Source organism: Corvus moneduloides, chromosome 20 (genome assembly GCF_009650955.1).
Source record: "Corvus moneduloides isolate bCorMon1 chromosome 20, bCorMon1.pri, whole genome shotgun sequence".
Lineage (NCBI taxonomy): Eukaryota > Metazoa > Chordata > Aves > Passeriformes > Corvidae > Corvus > Corvus moneduloides.
Window position 1 is genome coordinate 1,056,999 of NC_045495.1, and position 23,205 is coordinate 1,080,203.

A 23,205-nucleotide genomic window follows, 5' to 3' on the forward strand; every position below is an offset into this window, starting at 1 on the left:
GCTCCAGGAACTCGGAGGCTCAGGGGCACTGGCTCACCGGGGTGGGGTGAACTACGACCCTGTCACCAACCAGGGGACACTGATTCATGGTGCCTTTTGGTGGCAGGTGCTCTGTGACAGAGCCTGAAATTGGAGCATGGCTGAGATGGGGCACAAATGGGCCTGGGTGGGGGCAAGCTGGGGGTCTGCCCCTCCCAGCCTCCCCATACAGGGCACCCACAAATGCCCCGTTGCAGGTGGGCATCCATCATCCCACCCTCTTTGTGACAGAAAAGACAACTTTGGAATCTTGGTTGCAGAAGAGACGGCTCTGGGAAGGAATACTTGCACTTTTTTAATAATCTATTTCTATAATTGAAGGATTTCAGATTTCTTTTGTAAGAGCAAGTGCCTGCTTAAACATGGAGACAAATACAACCAATAATATGTACTTGAAATTTAATGCAGGCTAATTCATTTTGGCACAGTCCCAGATATGCTGATTAAATGGCCTGTGAAGTGCTACAATATCTTGATAATGTACATTCCACATTTGATTATATAATCAATTATGTTGCACCTAATAACATTTAAAATTAGTGGAAAAGCTGTGAGCAGATTGTATCAGGTGCAGAGTGGGTCTTGGGCAGCTTTAAAAAAACTTCTACCAGCGTACACTGCGAAGGAGCAGGCGTAGATGGATCTTCAAATACTGTTCTTCAGGAAACCAGAGACTTGATAAAATTTCTGTTAATTTAGTGCCTTGATTTAGAGTAAAATAAGGTGTCTGCAGCTCCCCTAGTTTGCTGCTGGCAAAGGGACTAATATTTCCTATCAAGAGGTGACCTTGCACCAGGTGTTTAGAACAGCCCTGGTGATGCTGGCAGTAATTCTGTGGTGGCTTTAGCCCCTGGGCCAGACCCAGAGCTCAGCTCTGCCTGTGGGGGTTTTCCTGCACCCACCAGTGGGAACGAGAGCTCCCCCTCACTGGCTCTCCCCTGCTTGGGGAACCTGAGTGTCCATCGCTGGGGACAGCCAGTTCCTCCATTGCGTGGGACATTTGAACGTGCTGCTGATTTCAGAGGGATTCCCCGCCTGGGTGGCTGGTAGTGATCACTGTGATGGGGAGCCCCGAGCTGGCACCTGGGAGCAGCCAGGATCATTTGGCAAATGATTGTCATTCCTTTTTGGGAAAGTGAGTGCTTTCTGGGTGACTGGCGATGGCAGGTTAGGGGGAACTTGGCCTGAGTTTTATGGCCCTCCAGTAGAAGAGGGTTGATGGGAAACAAATGCGTTATGGCCCCAGACAAGCTGTTGCTCCATTTTTTGTTCTGTTTAAAGCAGCACTATCAACCAGTTGGAATATAGGCTTGGAGTATCGCAGGGAGTAATCTAATTAGTATGAAGTCAATTCACTAGTTCCTTTTGTATCTCGTGATTAAATAAGTGGGAAAATGGCTTGAAAATTAGGTGCTAGAACAACCCAATTACATTTCTGTAGCTTTTTGTATTCAATTTCATAAACAATTTTGCTCTTCGCTGGTTAATCAGTGAATGCCTTTTTCCAGTTTGAAAAGCACTTTTGAAATTATAATGCAATTAAATTGTGTGTGGATGTTCTGGCATAGCGAGCGTGAGGGCTGGGGGCCTGGCAGCCAGCCATGCTCTACCTTGACAGTAATGAGTTCCTGAGCTGGCAGCTTGCTGGTGTCATTCATAATATTGTCCTCGCTGGGATGCTGTGAGAGGCAGCCGGCTCTGCTCCTTCCCAGCTGAGGTGGCCGGGATGTGGTGCGGGATCCTCTCCCCTGGGCGTGGATCCTCGGCAGACCCAGTGCCTCGGCACTGGCAATGGCTCAGTGAGCAGATCAGATGTGCCAACACCCAGTGGAGTTTGTCACAAAGTTGTAAAGCAGCTGCCTGTGCGCTTTGGGCTTTTCCTTTTTTTTCCCTCTTTTTTTTTTCTCTTCCTTATATGAGCCTTTGCAAGACTGGAGATTGGCAAGGGATGTGGGGGGATTAAGTGTAGTTTTCCTGGGGGGCGTGACAGGGACAAGGAGGAGAACATCTCGGTGTCTTGTTATCAGAGAATTACAGAATGGTTTGGGATGGAAGGAATCTTAAAGCTCGTCCAGCAAGAGGTTTTCAGTGCTTGCTTTTTGTGCAGTATTTGTCTTGTGTCCAGCCTGCTCGTGGAGAGTGGGAGCTAAATTCAGCCTCCTGGGGAAGGGTGACCAAGCCTGCATGATCCTGGGATTTATGGCCAAGCAGCATAAGGGGAGAGGCAGAAAGCTGTGTTAAGAGAAAAAGAAATAGTGTTGGAAATAATGACTTGCTTGGCAGGTTTTAACAAGTTCAGTAATGGTATTAGGTGCCCTTGGCTCAAGATAGTAACCTCCTCTTAAATGATCATTACCTGGCTAATAAAGAGCTCAGAGCGGGTCATTACAGCTTAATTTAGACGTAGCATCCTGTTTGGTTTGCACAGTGTGGCCATCTCTCAAGTTGTTGAATCTGTTGCCTGGATATGAGGCTGGGATATGGGATTGCCCAGGTTTTCACGTGAGGACCCTCCCCCAGCCCTCCCAGGACACAGGTGTCCCTTCCCACCCTCACCTGGGCAAGAGGAGCTGGTCTCAGCACTGAGTGACCACAGCCAGGCAGGAGGATATGGAGGAGTGGGGGTTCAGCCTCGTGCCCCTCAACACTGCCCTGGCCTCTGCTCCCTCCTGTTGAGCCTTTGTGCTTCTCTCACCCCATTAGCAGCAAGTTTCATGTGCAAATAATAACAATAACCAACCCCCACGCATTATTAATATTTTGAAGACATCTTTTTGATAAGCCCATCTTTTCAGCCAATTTCCTATTTCTCCCGAAAGCAAAGCATCTTTCCTCCCAGTTTTGTGAATCTGTTGTTAAAGGGAAGAAAAGGAAATGGAAAAAAGGATTCCCCCGCCTCCAAACCCTGACACCAGGCTGGGTTCTGCACCGCCTTTGTCAGCCCTGGATGGAATTATGCATCATGAATAAAAACTGCTGTCAACATGCATTGGGTTCGAAACATTAGAGCATATGGTATGTGATTATCTGTATTGTCAAATGCAATAAAGTGAATTTGGATATAATAAAAAATGTAATATTTCAGAAATTTGGTAATAAACTGTGGAGGAATTGACAGGCAGAGAGTATCTGACGCCTGTGGGCAAACAGATAAAGATGGCAGGATGTGGCACTCAGTGGCTGAGGCAGTGCAGCGTCAGGAGCTTGATTTTCTGATGGGAGCCTGACTGGGCTGACTGGCACCCAGGGTGGTGGCCTTTGTCCCTGCCTGGCTGCCAAAATCTGTAGGTCTCACTAATGAATAGACAGAAGCACAAGGTTCCCATTCTGGTCGTAGATGGATTAATTGGATTTTACAAAGATTTGGGGTTTTCTTCTATGATAGCAAAAAGAAACCTGTTAGAGTCTGCCATATTCTCCACCCAGCAGCATTCTCAGCATTTCCATACCTCTGACTCCTTACCCAGCTGGGAAATCTGTACCTGAATAACAGGGAGCAGTGAAAGGCTGTGAGGAGCAGGGTGGGGCTGCTCCCAAAAACTGAGGAAAAAGAAAACAGCGGAGGTAATTTTCTCCTGCAGTATCTCACATTCCAGCCTGATGCTTTAATTCCTGACCTGCTGACAAATCTGTGCCTGTTGAGACACGGATGTCCCCAACAGAGAGAAGCTGAGTTAGGAACAAACTTCGGGGCCTCCTGTGTAGAAAATTCTGATGGAAAAGTGCAGATGTATCACACGTACCCGCAATTTTTCTTAGGTCACCGCTAATGCTTCTAAATGATCTGCGAACGCATTAATCGTTTCTGTTAATTAACAATATGATAAAAGTGGCATTTAGTAAGCTCTGCGTAGTGTGCGTCTAAGTCATTATGTACTTAGCAGTTTGGTTTGATTTCAGAACGTTAATAAAATAAGATTTTAATGAAGATTTGTTGTTATGAAAAATTTATTACCAGGAGTTCAGGTGCTGCTGACACGAGCGTGGTCTGAGATGCACGCGGGGGTCCCTGGGTGCGCCTGCCACTGCCAGGGCTTTGCCTGGGACCCCATCCTGGCCCTGACTGGTGCCCTCTGAACCTGGAAACCTTTGGTCAGAATGGCTCATTTGAGAGGGGGACAAGGCCCTGTACTCTTCATCCTCCCCTCAGGAAAATCCGTGCCCCAAGCCGGTTTGAGTGGATTTTGGCCCGTTCGGAAGGACAGCTGCCACGTGCCTGCTCACCCCGAGGTGCCTTACCCTGTTTCTGGGCAATTGCCACTTTGGAAATGCCACGCAGCCGTGGGAGGACGGAGTGAGGAGCTTGAGCCTTGCAGCTTTCCTGAACAAAAGCAGAGGAGGATCTTGCTGGTGCCCTTTGTCCAGCTGGGCGCTGACCGCCGCGCTCCGGTCTCCCGCCACGCCAGGATGGAAATGCCCGCGCCTCAGGGCGGGGCTGGGCTCAGGCAGTTGTCTGCTGATTTAATCTTAGAATTTACTCTCCTGTCATGGAGAATATACTGACACTTTAAAGAGCTGCCTGTGTCTGCCAGGAGAACCTGTGTTCCATACCCAAGGTGTACATTAACGCCCAGGGGATGTGCGGGCAGACCACGTCTTGGTGGGTGTCAGTCACAGCAGCAGGGCTGGAGACCACATGCTGTAGTTAAATGAGGATATTTTCCATCCTAGACCACAGGTTTTTACCTCCTCCTTCCCCTTCCATCTCCTGGTGCATCTCTCTCCTGGTCTGGTTATCACGAGGATGAGATGGGATCCTGTTCACCTTGGAGCAGGTGGTTCCTTCAGGTGTGGTCACCAGTCTTCTCCCCAGTAAAACCCCTCCTTGGAGATAAGGAGGTAAAATCTGAGACGTGTGTGTCAGACTATGGCTGTGTTCCCTGAATGTGCAGAGAGTTGCTCCTTTGGAAACCAGAACTTCTCCTTCCGTGTGTTCGAAGTGCAGGAAATTGGAATAATAGGAAATAACAGTTTTTGTTAGCTTTTGTCCTGGACAGTTTTTGGCTCTAACAAGCTGAGTTGCAGTATGAAAACTCAGAGGAAGGGACAAGGAAGTGAGGGGGAAGAAATGGGGATGCAGACCACAGGGGATATTTAAGTGACAATATAAGGAGGTGGCAACATCAGGGCTGAGCTTTCAAGTCCTGGCTCTTGTGTTCTGGGGCTGAGGAATGAATGGCTCTTCCCTGAGACAGGATTAAACCCCCAGGTCCCCATTCCCAGACTCTGGGGGTAAATGACTTGTAGTACCTTTCCAGACAGAAGTTAGAAACATCCGTGGTTCACTGTCTGGGTAATTAAAATGTCCTGTCTCCTCTGCTCGATGCGTTCTGTTTAGCTACAAAGACAAGATTTGGTGACAGTGATCACAGGACTTGGTTTCACATCCCCCTCTCCACCCCCCCCGCAAGTTTATTATTATTACTATTATTTCTATAAGGCGGCTTGGCAGGCTGGGAGCTTACTAAGGAACTTTTTCCTCTCTGATTACAAGGGATGTGTGAATAAAGTAGAACGGTATTGATTCACACCAATCTATGCATCGACTGTGTGGGAGCCACTTGCAATTCCCAGCAGCACCGGAAAGCTTTGCAACAGGGAGAAATATGACCAGGCAAGTTGAGAAAATAAATTAAACTAGTGTCAACTTTTCTTGTTTCTTCCCTCATTATTAATGGATGGAATGGGGCTCGTTTATCAAGAAGAGGAAAAATTAATTGACACGGGCTTTAATGTTATTATGCCTGGCTTGTCTGGTCACATTTCTTCATTTTTAATTTTTTTTTTACTTTTGAAAGGCATTTTATTACCTTTCACAGGACCAGCTGCCAAAACTATGGGCATAAACAAGAAAGCAGGTGCATAAATAATACCACAGCAGGACTGGACCTTCCTCTGTTTCAGAGCTTAAGTAACTCAGATCTGAGGCGCGGAGCAGACGCAAGCGAGCGGGTCGGGTCTGGAGCCCTGACACAAAGGGGGAGCACAGCCTGAACTAATATTTCCTCATTACGATGCTGGGAGCTGCAGCGGGTGTCAGGCTGGATATTCCCATCTGTCAGCACAGCCGCTCCTCGGGCGGCTCCCACGCCAGGGCCGGAGGGATCGGGGTCCCCAGGGCTGGGCTCGTCCCAGCACCGGCTGGGTGGGAGGCAGGAGCAGGATGGTTCTCTGGAGCACGCTGTGGGTGTGAGGGGGACTGGTCCTGCACTAACAAGCGACTGGGGGTGATTCTTGCTGGGCAGCAGGAGTGAGGTTTAAGCAGAGCCATGTTGGTGCGATGGGGGCTGTGTAAATCTCCTCCTTTGTCCTCTCCCTGCTCTTGTCTCTTGCCCTTGTTCTTTGGGATTGCTGTGCAAGACAAAGGAGCCTTGGTGATCCCCTAGTTGCCAGAATATTTTCAGGAGCTCTGTAGTTGCTGTAAGTGCAGGATGAGGCTGTCCCAGCTGCAGAGACCCCGCAGCCTCGCCAACTGTGCGGACACAGCTTGGGCAGAGGCAGCACAGCAGATGAGATTGAGTGACTTGCTCGACATCATCAGGTGACCTTCAGACAGCTTGGGACTTAAAACAGGCTCTAGTTGCAGTGTCTTCACCGACCAGAGCATCTTTCAGGTGGCTGGGGAGCCCCTCAGAGCTGTGCCTGCCTGGTGAGGTGGGCTTGGCTCAGGCACCAGACGGTGATGCAGGTGCTGGTACCTGTGGCATTGCTCTGGCTGGGGGCTGAGGCAGGGTCCTGGTCTGCCCATCAGAGCCCTCCAGGGTTAACCCCAGCATTAGCCTGGGTTTAACCTCTGTGGCGTGGGATGCAATCACCTTGTTTCCCTTGTTGTAAGGCGAGCACAGGTTTGAAGGCGAGACCTTTACCCGGGTAATCTGCTTTCATGTAATTCTGCCAGCCAGTGACATCCTCGGCGTGTACAGCCACAGCTGTGACACAGATCACTGTGCAGCTAGACCTGGGGCTGTGGGAATGATGCTGCCAGCCAGGGAAAGGAGATGGATTTCATGGCCATGGTGTCGTCATCTCAGCTATATTTTACCAAGGCTGACGTAAAAACTCTCAAGTGATGACAAAAGTGTGAAATACAATTGGTTTGAGGGGGAAAAAAACCAAAATACAGAACATGGGAGCACTGACATTTGGTATCTTCAGTCTGGCTGCTTAATAGTATTTATGGGTTCTGCCTATTCTTTTACAGTATTTTAATCATTTTATGGTTTCAGTCAGTTTCTCTGAACAATGTTTCTCTTATTTCTGGAGTACTGTGGCAGAACGTGCTGAGCTGACTCTGTGGAGCTGCCTGCCCACAGGCCTGGGCAGCTTTGATGGCTGAACAAGGCTTGGGATCAAAGGAGGTTTTTCACAGAATCCCAGAGTCATCTGGGTTGGAAAAGACCTCCAAGATCCTCGAGTTCACCCTGTGCCTGATGCCCAGCTCATCACCAGCCCAGAGCACATCAGATGTCAGGTGTCAGGGCTGGCATCATTTTGGTGCCTGTTGGTGCCCATTAACCAGCAGGTGAATGGAGTGGGCTGACTCCTTTTTCAGCAGATGAATGGAGTGGAATAACTCCTTTTTCCCAGCAGATGCCAGAGGAAGGTTTTTCACCTGAAGGTCATGGATACATGTCTCAGCTTCCTTTAGTGCTGGTGCTTGGCTCAGAGCCTCTCGTTTGGGGCATCTGTTTGCCTCTTACTTTATTTTTTTCCCCTCTTCTTTGTCTTTTCTTTTACAGAAAAGATTATTCAAATGAATATTCAGTTTTATTCATTTGAATAAAAAACCCAACCGTTTGACTCTGTTAAATGCTTATCTCTTAAATAGAGCTTGTTAGCTTCCAATAATAGCTTCATTCAGAAGGATGCAGTATAATTTCATTTTAAAACGTGTGCTCCTTGACAACCAGAATCCTATTTCTGTCACCGTTTTCAACAGCCGCCTTTGTTTTGGGTTAATCTTTTCCATACACTTTCCGAGAACCATTTTTTTGTTGACTCTTAGTACCTCTCAGAAGAAATAATTGTCTATTTAGTCCAGGAAGGTTTCTGAGAGTTTTGGTAATTTAAAAATCAGCGTGTATTCATTATGGGAACTAATAAGAACATGTGTGCGGGGGGATCTTTGTGTGGGTGCAGTTATTAAAAGTCGGAATTTGATATCCAAAAAGTGAAACAAGAAAAGAATCTTAGAATGGTTTGGGTTGGAAGGAGCCATAAAGCTCATCCTGTTCCACCCCCTGCCATGGGCAGGGACACCTTCCACTGTCCCAGGCTGCTCCAAGCCCCAATGTCCAGCCTGGCCTTGGATACTGCCAGGGATCCAGGGGCAGCCACAGCTTCTCTGGGCAGCCTGTGCCAGGGCCTCCCCACCCTCACAGGGAGGAATTTAAGTGCCTGTGTGCCTGCAGATGGAAATCCTCTGGTTGCTCCCACTGAGTTTGAGGTGTTGGGCATCATAGAAATCGCCTCTGGTTTTCCTCTCCTGGCCAGTCTGACCGAGTGCCACAGATCTTTCAGAAACCTGCAAATGCCTGCTGACACCTACAGATTGTTATTTCATTGTTATAAAGTCTGGAAATGCAGGAAGCTGGGTGGCCATCTGATTTAATCAGACAAATAATCTCTTGATAAACCTGTGCTTAAGCCATATGGAGTGGGATGAGAATGGGAAATTTGTTTCCGAGTCCAGACGTGTAATGACTGCAGCGGCTTCCTCGAGGTGTTTGGCATATTAGGGCTAATCTCCTAAATTCCCTCTCCCCTCCATCCTGGCACCAAGAACTGACACAAGTTGAAAGAGAAATCCTCAACTGCAGCACTCGCTAATGAGTTGCTAATGATGAAGATGTTGCTGGTGCTCAAACAATTAATGACTTGTAGCCCCAGCCCGGGCATTTCATTGCGCTGGGCAGAGTCATCCCGGCCACGCTTTGCTCCCAGCTCTGGGATTCCTGGGATTCCAGATTCAGGCAGTTAACCACAAAAATTTTAGGTTTAACTGCAGGTCTGTTTAAGGTAGATTTAAATGGAGTGATTTAGAAGGCAAATGAAAGACTCGAGTTATGTAAAAAATTTCAGGCTACTGCCTGCTCTAAGTGCAAAGCAGAGCAGTGTTGTGAGCCTGGTGTGCTGTAGGATGATGGGTTACACCTTGGAGGAGGGCTAGAAACCATTCCTGGTGGGTTTTCTCCCGGTAAGAGGGTCTGAAGTGGGATGGGAGCATTCCCCATGGCTACAGGTACGGTGCACTCCCAAAAGAGCTGTCTGGGAACTGCTGGGACCTCACCTGGCAATGCACTTTCCTCTTCAGCCGGAGGCAAGGCTGCACCGGGGCTGTCCCTGCTCCAGCCTCGTGCAGTTTCACCGGTGTAGAGTCCAGCAGTTTCCAGTTTGAGGGATGGAGTTCATCCTGTTACTAGATTCTTAAGACTTCATTAGCATAATTGGTGTCGATGTTGACTCATCGAGCCTTCTCCAACACATGAGATTGGGGTTTTTTCATTAGCCTGAGGTTTTTCTGTTAAGGCAGGAGCAGGGAACGCGGTGTGTAGCTGTGGTGGGCTGCCAGATTCCTTTAGTGCAGCCCCAGCAGAGCAGACTCAGTGTACAGCTACAGGCAGGCAGCAGGCATCAAACAGCCTAAACCAGCCCAAATCCTCGGCTCTTTGAAGCAGCAGTGGAGAAGAGAGGAACGATTAGATCAGAGGCCTTAAACGTAATGGGTTCCTGGAGGCCTCAGGATGTCCTGATGAGGTATTAGAGGAAGTAATTCAGGAAGAAAGGGACAAATAACCACCTCCGGAGCGGGGCTGACCCGGCACGCGGCAGCGGGGAGAGCACACGGAAACACAAAGTGCTGCCCTGTGTTTGGGAAGCATTGGGGTTTTTCTCCTTGCCAGGGGTAAATGAGGAATCATTTTCTGTCTTCCTGGATTTTTATGGTTTTTGGGTCGTGTAATGAGTCAGCTCTAATGGAGAAGTCTCGTGGAATTAAACAAGAGATGAAATCAATATGGTTCCATAGAAATATAATTGGGTTTTGTAGAGATTGCTCTTAAAAACCTATAAGGTGTAAAAGAAAATACGGCCTTATTGTAGTTTCTGAGCCATCATGTAACTGGGGTGTAACTATCCATTAAATTCTGCAGGATGGATCAAAAAATCCATAAGGAGGTTTTAATTCTCCATTAAATCCTATGGAAGAGCTGGAACAGAACCGTATTAATTTTCCCTGAGACAATGCTTCTTCTCTCCATTAGGCTGCAATAAGCTCAGGAGCAGCTCCATAGGCAGCAGGTGTAGTCACACATGCACGTTGTTATGGAAGTTTTCCAAAGTCCCAATGGCTAAATAATGCTTTATTAAAATGAAATTGTTACACTTAACTAATGTTTTCCTTCCCCCTCCCCTTTTTGTATCTTTATTAAATAGGATTTGGCTTCGTAACTTTTGAAAATGAAGACGTGGTGGAAAAAGTCTGTGAAATTCATTTCCACGAAATCAATAATAAAATGGTGAGTGTTGGTGCTCCGCGGCGCAGCGGTGGCAGCGAGCTCTGACCCCGTGTCACAGATGTGTGCCGTGCCCAGGGGTGGGGGGACGCCCCTCTGGGAGGGTGCTGGGCACACCCCGTGTCTGCTGGAAGGGTGGTGGGGACGGGGTGCTGAGCCTGGACCATGGCTGGCCCAGCCCCTGCTCTGTCCCCCGCGGCCACAGGCTCAGGCAGCTGCCCCACAGCAGCTTGTGGTGTATGAAGCCAAAGGGCTTGAGGAGGGTGTGAGTTCAGCTCCTCGAGCAGCCCTGGGGAAGCCATTCTCCTCCTCCTCCTCCTGCCCTGCTCCCAGTCAGAGCCCTGATGTTTCGGGTTTGGGAGGGCAGTGCCGTGGGGTGGCTCTTACACCCCACCACGCTCCCAGAAACTCTGCTCTGGCCCAGCTCCCGGTCTGATCCTGCTCTGCCGTGGCTGCTGCCTGCTGGCCTCTGTCCCTGTGGCTCTCTGCCATGGAGCCACAATCGCTCCCACCCAGGCCCAGCCCAGGAGCCAAGCCCGGGTGAAGTTCCTCCTCAGTGACAGGCAGGTCCCAGGTTGTGGGTTGCCCTGAGCCAGATGAAAAGGGGCATTTGTATTTCAATTGCTGCAGTAACTTTGATATTTTCAGCTAAAATACTCTTTTTCCCTTTGTCAAAACATCCTTTGCTTCTCAAATGTGTATTCAGATATGCATTGTATATTGGTCTGATACGTGTTCACAGACTTTAAATTCAATAATAGAGCTTTTAGTGTGGATAAGATCAAAACAATCTCCTTGGCATATTCTGGAGGCCTGATTCAATATTTGACTTGCTAATTTTTCCCAGGGCACTGAAATAATATTCCTCATATTGTTCCTCCCTGCAATATGCATCTGAAATAAAAGTGGGGGTCCCCTTGGCCAAATGTGGGGTGGCAGGGCTGGGGCAGTGCTCCTGCTCCTGTGGGAATTCTCTTGCTCCACTTCAGATGAATGCTGTGGACTTTGCCCTGTCCCATTGCCCCCCAGCCCCTCCTGCACCGGGGTCTCCTGCCTGTCCCCACAGTGCCTCACCTGAGCGCCTGTGGGGTGGGGGAGGCTCATTCCCTTTATGTAGTTACTAAATGCTGTTAGTCTGCCTTAAAACAAAAACACAGAACAAACCCCAACCACCCCCACACGACAGACCCAGCGACAGATTAGAAACACTTGGGATGTAAATTTAGGGATTGGCAGGTGGGAGGGAAGAGCTCCCCTCCAGGATTTTCCTATCCACAGCAGGAGGGCACACTCCATAGGTTTAGTTATTCCCCACAACAGACTTTTCTCTGGAGCAGGGCTCAGGATTGTGCTGGGGGGAGCTGGATGGAGCAGCAGGTGCTGGTGTGCCCCAGGCTGGGCACCCCCTGGGAGGGGAGGAATGGGGAAGAGCTGTTGGGAGGATTCCTTCCCAGGTGAAAGGCTGCACAGGAGGGTAACAGGGAGCATGGAGGATGGGACAGGGTGAAAGCACTCAAGGAACATCACAGAGAGCAAGAGAAGCAGTTTTGGGTGTTGGTGTTTGTTGTTGGGTAATTAAAATATCCCCTTCCCACTCCTGTGCCCGCTCAGTGCCCCCTCCAGGTGCCACCATCTCTGGGTGTTCTCTTCTTGTCACTCCTTCAGCACTGATTTTGAAAGCAGCCCACGAGCGAGGGGATGAGACATGATCCTGTCTTGGGACTGAGTCATCGCCTTGCTGATGTGTCTGCAGCTGAATCCCAGCCCCTGCGGGGGGAGCTGCGTGTGACGGGGAGCTGGGAGTGACACACAGCTGGCCTGGGGTGGCACACGGCTGGCTGGGGGCACTGTTGGGGTCATGTCATACTTGGATCGTGTCCCTCTCTGTCCCTGAGCCGTGGAGGGGACGGGCTCTCGCAGCCCCAGCCCAAGGCTATGGGGTTTGCAGTGGCTCCGTGAGCTGTGGCTGGGACGCCCTGTCCTCATTCCCATCCCTACCCAGTTCCCTGTGCCCATCCCAGGTTGCTCAGCTGGGATATCCGCAGCTCGGTGGGCTCGGGCTCACCCTGGGCTCGCTGCTCCTCGTCTCCTGAACGCCGTCATTTCCCCAGGCACGGGGGCAAGCAAAGGGCAGCGGGGTGGCTGCTCCCCAGCCTATTTCCATCTCCAGCCTCCCTGGCAGGCTATTTTTAGCTCATCCATTCTGCTTCTGTTGCCATCCGTAAAGCTTAGAATGTCAAATGTAATATTAAACGAGCAGTGGGACAGTGAAAAGAAAATGCCAGCGAGGTATTTAATAAATGGAAGTTGGAATTTACGTGGGAGGCCAAAGATGCTCCAAACATTGCAGGGGGACAATAAACCCAAACGAGCTGTCCTCGGATTATTGTTCCTTTGACAGGAGCAGGCTGCTTTGCAGAGAGACACCTGTTTTTCTAAGGAAAAGTAAAAGCTGGAAAAGAAACATGATGGGAGTAATTATTTTCCCTTAGATCCCACTGTGGCGGACTCAGTTCTCATCCTGGGTACAGTGCTGGCGAGGGAGATGATGAGCTGAGCCTGGAGTCAAGGTCTGATGCCAGGCTCTGGAGCAACTGACAGAAATGTTGGGCTGTTCTAGAACAGGCCGTGACACTGCCCAGCACCTGTGGCTCTTCCTCCTTCTTGGGGTGGGATTTTGCAGGTTTTGTAGGCCTTGGACACTTCCAGGGATCCAGGGGCAGCCACAGCTTCTCTGGGCAGCCTGTGCCAGGGCCTGCTCCAGATCCTTTAGTTCTGAGCCCCAGTCATTGATCAATAATCTGGTAGATCAACAGAACCATGACTCAGTGCATTTTTTAAAATAAGCTTAAAACTTCTCTGCTGCTGCGTGGTGTAGCTTGCCCATGGTGTGAGTGACACGTTGTCCCCAAGGTGATCAGAGCCCACCAGGCTGTGAATCACACGTTGCTGGCACGACAAAGTCCCCTTGTCTTTGGGTGGCTCAATGGGGGTTTGTGCATTGTGGATATTGCTCATTCTGCTTTCCTCAAAATAGCCCTGATTTCCCTGGAAAGCTGTTAACCAGAGGTTTGTGAGACATCCTGGGCTGAGAGCTGACAGCCTGTTTTGTTGTGCTGGGTATAAGAGGCTTTTCACTCCCCAGCTCAGCCCTCCTGGGTTCCCGTGGCTGAGACTGCTCCGCTTGACCCAGGAGTACCCCAGTGTAAGGTTAATTCTCCAAACTAGACTAAACAAAAATAGTGAATTTTAGTTTCCCTGCCTTTTTTTTCTTTTTTTTTTTTTTTTTGCCTTAGAGTTAAACCTTTCTTTGTTGGGCTGCTGAAAGTGCAGCACATCTTTGTACGGGGAGGTGGAAAAAATCTGGAAATTATTAAGATGCCCAGAAATGCTGAACTGAAAGTTTCAGTGAGGTCCAGATGTGTGTACAAAGACCCTTATCGGGCAGCTCTCGAGGGCAATTCAGTATGGAGCTCAGCCCTGACTCACATCCATATACATTCCCTCTTGGAGAAGCCTCACTGCGTGTCCTGTCACATGTGTGACATCCCTGCCGCCTCCAGGGTTTTCCCCTTGCAGTAACTGTGGCTGTGGAGTGGTTGTGGCCATTTCCATCCCATTCCCCATAAGAACAGGGCTGGATTCTGGCAGAAGAGTAGCCAGGCCCCTTTTCTTTCCGCTTTTGCTGTTGATGAAGAGGCACCATCCAAGCCCCCCGTGGATCCACTGTTGTGGTGCTTCACTCCTGTTCTGACATTGTCCCTGTTTGCTGATGGGATGGTGCACGGGCAGCCTCCCAGAGCACCTCATGGTCTGACACTGCAGCCTGGGGAGTGTGACAGTCCCCTCGGGATGAGCTGGTAGGGCTGGGGTCAGTCAGTCCCTTTCCCAGACAGCAGAGCAGGGCCACGCTCCCAGTCCTGTATCCCACATGTCATCTTTCCCTTGAGGAGAGAGACTGTCTGGATAATGGAGAATCTTCTTGCCCTCTGTATGGGGTATATTTGTTTACAGAGGCTTAGGAATTATTCTTCTTTCCTACTGGTGACTTTTTCTTCGCCTTTAATCCTGCTTAAAACCCCTCTGCAGCTCGCTGCCATTGCCTTTGTATCCCTGTGTGCTGTGGAAATCAGAAGCAGTGCCAGGCTCACAGAGAGCAGCGGTGGGCTGGGTTGTGGTTGCAAAAGCTAATTACCAGGTTATTGTTTCTAACGGTGCTAATCCAAACTTCATTTCCCTGTTAATTGTCCATCCATCCAGGCTGGATGGGTTTTATCATCCTGACTGTGCAGCGCCAGTGGCCGTGAGGTGTAAACCAATGCTGTCGTGGCATTGGGAGCAGTGGCCCTCCCAAGAGATGTGGTTGTGAAATGAAGTGACATGACACACTCCTGGTGCTCCCCCCATCATTTGACTGGAGGAGTCATCTTGGCAAACTCCTGTTAAATGACGCTCTGGTTGAAAATCAGAAGAACAAAGTTAGAGGCACAAAGCTCAAACCTGTGGATTCAGCCCTCAGCCCAGCGATGCATCCCCACAGCCCCTGCAGTGCTGGGCTGCACCACTGCATGTCACCCTCTTGCTCAGAGCGTGGACTGAGCTGTGGAGCCACATAGGAATGGGTTGGGATGACTCCAGTTAGCTCCAAACCAGCTGACTGGTGCAGCTGTAGCACCAGGGCCAAGGGGAGCGCAGGGGCCGTCTGCTGGGGGCGTGAGATGGCAGTGCCCGAGCAAGAAACCATGGAGAAGTGCTGTATTTCTCCTTTTCCCTGGGAGGAAGAGGGTGGCTGGGGATCCCACTGGCAGCAGGGCTGAGTTGCTGTCTCACAGGGCATTGGTGGAATCGCCACGTGGTTCCAGTGGTGTTGAGCAACTTCCAAAGGCAGCAGGAGTAACTGAAAGTGAAAGAATGCAGATCCTTTATTAGTAGGGTTTACAGAAATTTTCTGCTGGGTAGAAATATTGATTCTTTATTCCTATTTTAAAAGGAGCTTTTTGTAATGATCACTGGGAGTCGTTTTCTGTTATCGATTGCCATGGAGCCATGCTGGAGCCTTCCCTCCATTCATCCCCCAAGTGCCGGTTTCCCTTTCAGGAACAAGGAACTTCTTAAATCAGCACTTCTGTCATCTTTGGGGGGTTGCAGTGGGTGGTTAAAGAGACACACACGTTTGCTCTTTTAAATCTGGTTACGCTATTCTGGAAGTTCACCTTTGAGCGGGAGGAGGTGTGGGGAGGCAGACGCTAAAAATAAACCTCCCCCCCTTAAGTAGATCAGTTCTGCATTTGACATTTACATGGAATTCATTTGCATCTCATTTGTACATGTTTCTGCTCAATAGGTAGAATGTAAGAAAGCACAACCTAAAGAAGTGATGTTTCCACCAGGGACGAGAGGAAGGGCACGTGGATTGCCGTATACCATGGACGCTTTTATGCTAGGGATGGGAATGTTGGGTAAGTGCTGCAGCCACCACTCTGGAGCCTGTGTTGCCTCCCTGATTTCCAAACCCTTAAGCCACAGGGGTGAGCAAATCCCTGCACCTGTGTGGGTGCCAGGCTGAAACTTTAGCAGAGGTGGAGTGAAGAAAATAATCCTGTCTGTGGTAAATGATTAACTCCCCCCCCTGCCTGGAATATAAAAAATTTGCATTTAAATGGATGTTTTAAATAGCCTGTTTTACTCTTACTTGCAAAAATAGAATGATGAAAGATGCAGTGTGTTCATTCTGACTAAAAATGATCTCTCCCCTTTTTTAGAGGAATTGAGTCACACATTATTCCCCTTCTTTTAAAGGTAGCTTTGACAGTTCAGCATAGATAATTGAAAATCTTGCTGGTTCTTAAATGGCATGGATGGAGGAAGCGGGGGGATGCATAACAGGACAGGTCGCAACAATAATTACAAGTTTCAAGGAGATGGAATGGTATTTTAGTCCTGAGTATTGTGTCCAGAAAATACTAATTAAATGGGATAAATGATATTTAATGGCAAATTCCTATTTGTGCACGAGGTCTATTTAGTTATAATTGGTTCTCATTTGTTTCTGCCTAGATAGTTCTTTCTAAATAATGTGACAACCCCTGATACTCTGTCCTCGGCCAAAACGCTGCTAATCCATTGCCAATACTTTTTTGTAAAACACCATATATTTTAAACCTTCTGCTCCCTTTGTGTCCCTGGGCTTTGCCTCAGTTGTCACCTCCTGTGTCCATGAAGCATGTGGGAATGGGAGGGCATCTGGAGGTGTCCCCAGGCAGCAGTGAGCCTTTCCCAGGCCAGTGTCCCCCTTTGGGATGCTTTGACTTTCCTGTCCTGGGTTTAGATGATCACAGAAACTGAGCACAAAGCCCAGCCTTGGAATCTGGGTTGCCCTGAGCTCTGCTGAGCAGATTCAGGGGCTGGCTGAAATGCTGGAGGACCCCAGAGCCCGTGGGGTGGGCGTCAAGTCAGAGGACTCTGTTCCTGCAAGGATCAGGCTGTTATGCTGAGGTGTCTGACACCAGACACTGCTTGATTTGATCGGAAGAACTTCCTGCCATGTTTGCTTTATCTCTGAATTAATAGTACTTCTGTTCGTGTGGCTGGAGCGATCCATTCTGGGATGTGTAATCGGGTTATTGCAGCTGATCATCTGTTTCACTGTCCCCACGCTCCACTGCCACCCAGCCCCATAGTGTTTGGAAATCACTTTTTATGCCTAAAATATTTATCTTGCTCTAGTCAGTCTGTGATTTCGTTACCTGTGTGTTCCCCGGGCGCCTGAGCTAATGTACTTGATTTCTGCCGTTTTCTCTTCCTTTTCCACCTGTGCTGCCTGAGGTCAGGGTGGTGGAGGTGGAGTGTGGAGGTCTGTGTGCCACCGTGCTGGCTGCAGGGGGAGAGAGTCCAAGTCACCCTGGGAAGCCAAGAAAATCCACAGCAGCATCATCCTTCACCATATGGCCTCAGCCTTTTTCCTTGCAGCTGGGCGCAAAGTGAGTGGAGCTGGATCCACCCCAGTGTCCTGAAGGGAAAGTTCAGCCCCCGGGTGCAGTGTGAGTCCATTCCCACTGGGGCTGTCTCTCTGGAAAAGGATCATCTCAAGCTGTGAGAGTTAAGGAAAGAAGCCCTCAGTGAGTGGAACTGCACAGAGGAAGAGACGGGGCACGTGTTGGACCTGTTGGTCCTGCTGCACTGGGGGGCTGGGTCACCCTGACCAGTGCGGCTCCGGCCGATCCCACACTGCTCTCCCTGCATTTCGGATCGGGGGAACTTGCTGAGCTCTAGTGATTGATGCATGTTGAAGGCCAGATGCTTCATTATCCACTCGAGCTGCTTTTTCATCTTCCAAGTTCCTGCTTGCTACAGTGGCACTGTGTTAAATAATTAAGTGCTGAACAAGGAAATTGCAGCACAGGAGAGCAGAGCTGCTGGATGGCCATCAGAAACCCCCGGTTTCAAAGGCTTCAGGGCCCATCCCTGCAGGAAGAGGGGCATAATTAACCCATCAAATAATCAGACACAGAGTTCCATCACTGCCGAGTGTTCCATGGGGTCTCACGAGGCTGGGTCAGGTCTACCCTGTTCCTTCTGTTCATGCGCAACTGGGCTGAACCAGAGCAACTGGGGCTGCTCTGGAAGGATTTTCATACCTGTTTCCAGAGGCCCTTGCTCAAGGTCACCTTCTCCAGCTGCTGTTGATGGGCAGAGGAGGGAATCGGAGGAACGAACGCACAAGACAACCCAAAGGAAGGAGCGGGGAGCGACTCCCTCCAAAGCTATTAAGGAAGTTGGTCTTTTTCATTAATCACAGCCTCCCCAAGGAGCCTGCAGCAGCCGGGGTCTAAAGGTGCGCAGGCAGCCGCTTCTGTGATGATTTGGTTGATTGGAGCAAAATTAAAGTGTTCTTCTGAAAGGATTTTTTGACTGGGAGAGTCAAGAAAGGCTGAACCTTGTGCCAGGACAGCTGCTGGGCTGTCTGGGGCTCAGGCTGCTGGTGGGACACACTGGTCTCAGGGAGATCTCAGGGAGAGGAGGAGCACTAATGAGCCCCTCTGCATAAAGAGTGGAGCAGATTCAGTTCCATTGATCTCCCTGTCAGCCCAGCCAGCAGGAAGAGCTGCTCCCCAGCCCCATGGATGCTCATGAACAGGTCTCGTGTGCCCCCTTGCACGTGTCTGGCTGAGTGGAGCAGTTTGGTGACCAAGAAACTCACCCTGTGCCTGGAGCCTCACGCTGGCTCCTGGCCTTGGTGCACGGGTCAGGAGCCTGGTCACCCAAGGGCACGTGGGTGTCCCAGCATTGTCCCACGGCTTTTTGCCCTCTGTTCAGGTCTGTGCCTGAAAACTTGAAGAGAGGAAAGAAGAGAGCAACGGAGGAGCAACATTAGGAGAAGATCTCCCCTCCCATCTGAAGCTGCTCTCTGTGTCTGGGACCGCAGCCACAGCGGTGACACCCGGCTCTGGAGGTGACCCTGAGCTGGGCCCCACAGCACTCATTTCTCCTGGTGATGGGCATCTTCCTGGTGTTTAATGTTAAAATTTGGCTCCTTTTAGCTTGCAAACCCGTCCAGAGGTGGGAGCACTCAGTCCCCAAGCTCACACCCGCAGAGTGCGGGAGCGATGTGTGGTGGAACACGGATTTCGGAAGGTCTCTGGCAGGGCTCTGTGTTCCTGCACACGCTCAGCCTAGGTAGGCTGAGCTCATGCATAAAAGAAGCTTGTGCCCTTCAAAGAAAGTCATTCCTTTTTCCACCAGACACTGTTCAATGGAGTAGCAGCTGCAACTCAGAGCAACACTTGGAGACAACAACTTCCATGCATTTTCTGGAGCATTTGAATTAATTTTGCAGAGGTCCCCTGTCTCTGTGCTCAGTGTTCCCACATATTGACCATGAGTTTTGTCTACCCCATCACCAAATTTTAAAATGAAAAGACACTTCCATAGCCTGGACAGGAGCTGGGTGGAAGCAGTGGTGTGAAAGTGGTTTGGTTGCTGGTTTGAGTTCTGCTTCCGTGAACAGGAGAGTCTTGCTCTAAAGGAGGTGATGCAGTCAAAACTTGGATTTTTGGTCTAGCAACAGGGGATAATTCAAGGGATTGATCATTGCTAGTAAACCAACTGCTGGGTGCCCAGTGCAGGATGAGGATGGCACCTAATGGGAGTGTTGGATAGGTCAGCATGGCCATCATTTGGCCTGATGAAGGATCCACGTGGGTGTGGCGTTAAGCACCATTGATATTCAGCCAGGCAACGTCCCCCGAGGATCAGGCTTCAAGTCGTTTGAGCAGAGCTGGGCACTGCAGCAGTAAATGAAGAGGAAAATTGAAGTAATGTTGTATTACAAATTTATGATTTCATCTGCCTGACTTCGAGAGTGCTGGCGGTGCCAGCAGAGCCCCCGGGCAGCTTGGCTGGTGCCGTGGCCATCAGGCACAGCCAGGTTTGGCCAGGGACAGGAGGGCTGCAGCAGGCATGCCCTGGGGCCAGAGGCAGGGCCATTCCAGGGCAGGCAGCAGAAGAGGTGGCATCCAAACCACTGTGGGCAGCTGCCATCCCCCCACTGTGCCAGTCCAGCTGGGGCCACAGGTACCACACCTGCAGAGCTCAGGTGCTGCCCAGCATGTCAGTCCCTGTGCCCTGACAGTTGTGAGCTGACAGATCTGCTTCAGAATTGCCTGAATCAGAATAAACTGAATTCTTCCTCTTGGCAAGGAGAGAGGGGCTGCGGTCGGACGCCGCAGAGCGATTTTTCAGTGGTGTTAATGGCACTATGTACTTAGCAAACAATCCATTTATCAATAGTGTTGTTAAAAAAAAAAGGAAAGGAAAAAAAGGTTTGTAAAGCTTAACTCTGAAAGATCTGATTTAATGACAGAGGTGATTAATTTCTAAGGGAATCCAGCTGTTGAGCTGTGAAAGGAGGGCTAAAGCAGTGTGTACATATCACTGAGCGCCACGTGCTGTCCGGGCGTCATAGGGCTGCCTTTGCCTGGCACTGCTTAATCCCATAATCAGAATTCATCCAAGCATTTTTATCTTCCAGTTTTAGATTATGATTAATAGTACGCTGTACGTATATATAAATCTGATCGGAAATGGAGGGACTTGCTGCAGCAGGAAAAGAGCTGGGTGATGGATGGGTGTATTAAAGGATAAATAAAAGCAGAGATAGGAGCCCCCCAGAAGAGCCATTCGGCTGCTGAGCATGTGCCCGGGCTCCAGCCCAGCTGCTGCCAAGATTCCCACTGACTTCAGACAGCGGGAGAAAACTTTTCCTGATGGTTTCTTGGTCTGGAGAGGCCTGGGTGACTCTGAGGCTCAGTGGGGACATTCTGCGGTATTTAGTGCACTGGAATTGCACGGGGTGGTGCCTGTTTTTAAGAAAACTGAGCGAGGAAAGGTTGAGAATCAATGTGAGGTTAGAGTTTTAGGAAACCCTCTGAGTGTACAGGACACCTCGGGACATTGGCCATGTGGGTCAGAGCAAATAGCCACTGTGGGACCAGAGAGAATGGCTGTGCTCTGTAAGGGTGGGGAGGTTAAAACACGGGGTGTCACAGTGTGCGACCCCGTGGCTGCTGCCAGCCCACGCATGGCCAGGGACCAGTGGGACATCCAGCACATGCAGACAAGAGAGTGAGGCCCCCTGCCCAGCCTGGCTGGTCCTGGCACACAGGCACCGTGTGGCGCAGGGAGACTTCACCCGAGGCTGGTACCAGTGCCCATCAGCACCCTCGCTCCGGGCCCTGCTCCCTCATATTCCAGCTGCTTGTTCCAGCCAGCAGAGTTGCCACTTTGTGCCTTCACTGAGGTGGTTTTATTCACAGAATGCTCTCAAGTGGGTTTTTCTCCTCATAACCCTCCCAAAGCAGCCCGAGGTCGGCTGCGCCGCTGCTCTGCCTCAGAAAGGGCCTTCGGAAGCACCTCACACAGCTTCCTTTTACTTTCCTGAAAAATTAAAAGCTCTTTGACTCCCTGGCTCGTCGCTGCTGTTGCCTCCAACTCTTTGATGTGTTAACTGTTGTCCTTCACACTCCCGGGATAAAGAATTACTACTACCTTAATCTCCAACTGTCAATAGCTCTGAAGCAAAGTACATTCATTGTAAGCTCTCCAAATGTCAGAGCAAACCCGTGTTATGTGTTTAGCCTTAGCATTTGGCATTTACTCTTCCAGCTAACAAGTATGCACAGTCCTTGGGCTCCAGACACCAAAGTGCATGTTAATTACCAGAGTGACAGGGCTCCTGCTCAGAGCTGGGCCAGCGCCGGCAGCTCGAGATGTTTCTATCCAGGATAATGATGAAACCTCTCTGCAGTTTGGCATGAGCAGAATAAATCTGATTTTTTAATACCTTCTGTAAAATTAGGTCTCACCCATTCTCCCTGTCACTGTGCATTGTATTAAAAAACAAAAAAAAAAAACCCTTCAGAAAAACCCTTCATTAATCCTCAAACTTCTCTCTCTTGTTTTTTTTTTTTTTTTACATTTCTGTGATCAAGGTTACCCGAATTTTGTTGCAACATATGGCCGAGGATATCCTGGATTTGCCCCAAGTTACAGTTATCAGTTCCCAGGTACGTACATTTCATTTGCAGATTTGCTTTATTTCCCCTCTTTCCTTCTTTTTTTTGGGTTTTTTTTCTTGTTTGTTTGTTTTTTGTTTTTTTCCTTTTTTTTAAGTCCATAGCTGCAAGCTGAGACAGGCAAGTCTGCAGGGAGCACCTCACACAACAGCAATTTTTCTTTTTTTTTTTTTTTTTTTTTTACTATTTTAAAATAGACATTTATAGCGACATACTTTCAATACATTTTTCCTAATGTATAAATTGGTACTGGTTATTTGAAAACAAAACTTCTTAAATTAAAACATAAAAGCAAGAGAGATCACTGAAGAGCTGTTACCCTCCCTTTGATGGGTTTTTCCTTTCATAGATATTGTAGAGCTACACACAGACACGCACACGCACACAGGGACCCGCACACACCTTCCCGTGCTGGCCTGTGGTAAGTGAACGTTCACTTTTGGAGTGCGGAGTCCGACCTCGCCGTGTTCTGTGCCGGGCTCGGGGGCTCCTCCCCAGGAGCAGCGAGCAGCCGTGGGGTGATGCTGTGCTTTGGCGTCGGTTCGCTTCCCCCTGCCCTCGGCGGAGCTGCCGCGCTGGGCCGGGACTGGGGCGCTCGGCGGGCTCGGGGGTGAACGGATCGTAGAACCACAGAATAGGATGGTTTGGGCTGGAAGGGGCCTTCAAAGGTCCAACCCCCTGCAGTGAGCAGGGGTGCCTTCCACTAGATCAGGTTGCTGAGAGCCCCGTCCAACCTGACCTTGAACATTTCCGGGGATGGGGCATCCAACAAAGCCCATGCAAAGCCTTTGCCCTTTCCAGCGTGTTCCGCAGTGGGACTGGCACCACACAGGACAGGGAGTTTTCTTTCATTCCGGGTTTTTCCCAAGCAGCTGGAACAAGCCAAGCAGCACTGCTGTGTTTGTGGCTGAAGCCCCACCTGGCCACCATGGTTAGGAGACTCCTGAATTCCTGAGCAGCCTTGTCCCAAGGGTCACGCACTCCTCAGGGCTCACAGCACAGGGGTGGGAGCTTGGGGTAACGGGGACACCCAGTGAACCCCCCTGCAGTGAGCAGGGAGGGGCAGGAGGAAAACCAGC

General features: G+C 49.8%; 1 protein-coding gene across 16 annotated transcripts in view; it reads left to right on the forward strand.

Moving 5' to 3' along the window:
* The window catches only part of MSI2 (musashi RNA binding protein 2), a 213,690-nt gene that overhangs the window by 150,564 nt on the left and 39,921 nt on the right, over window positions 1-23,205 (forward strand). For all 16 annotated transcript variants that reach the window (XM_032130317.1, XM_032130318.1, XM_032130323.1 and 13 more), the window contains 3 exons: window positions 10,474-10,556; window positions 15,898-16,012; window positions 22,043-22,117. In XM_032130317.1, the coding sequence (XP_031986208.1) occupies window positions 10,474-10,556; window positions 15,898-16,012; window positions 22,043-22,117 (273 nt within the window). The remainder of the gene's footprint in view (window positions 1-10,473; window positions 10,557-15,897; window positions 16,013-22,042; window positions 22,118-23,205) is intronic.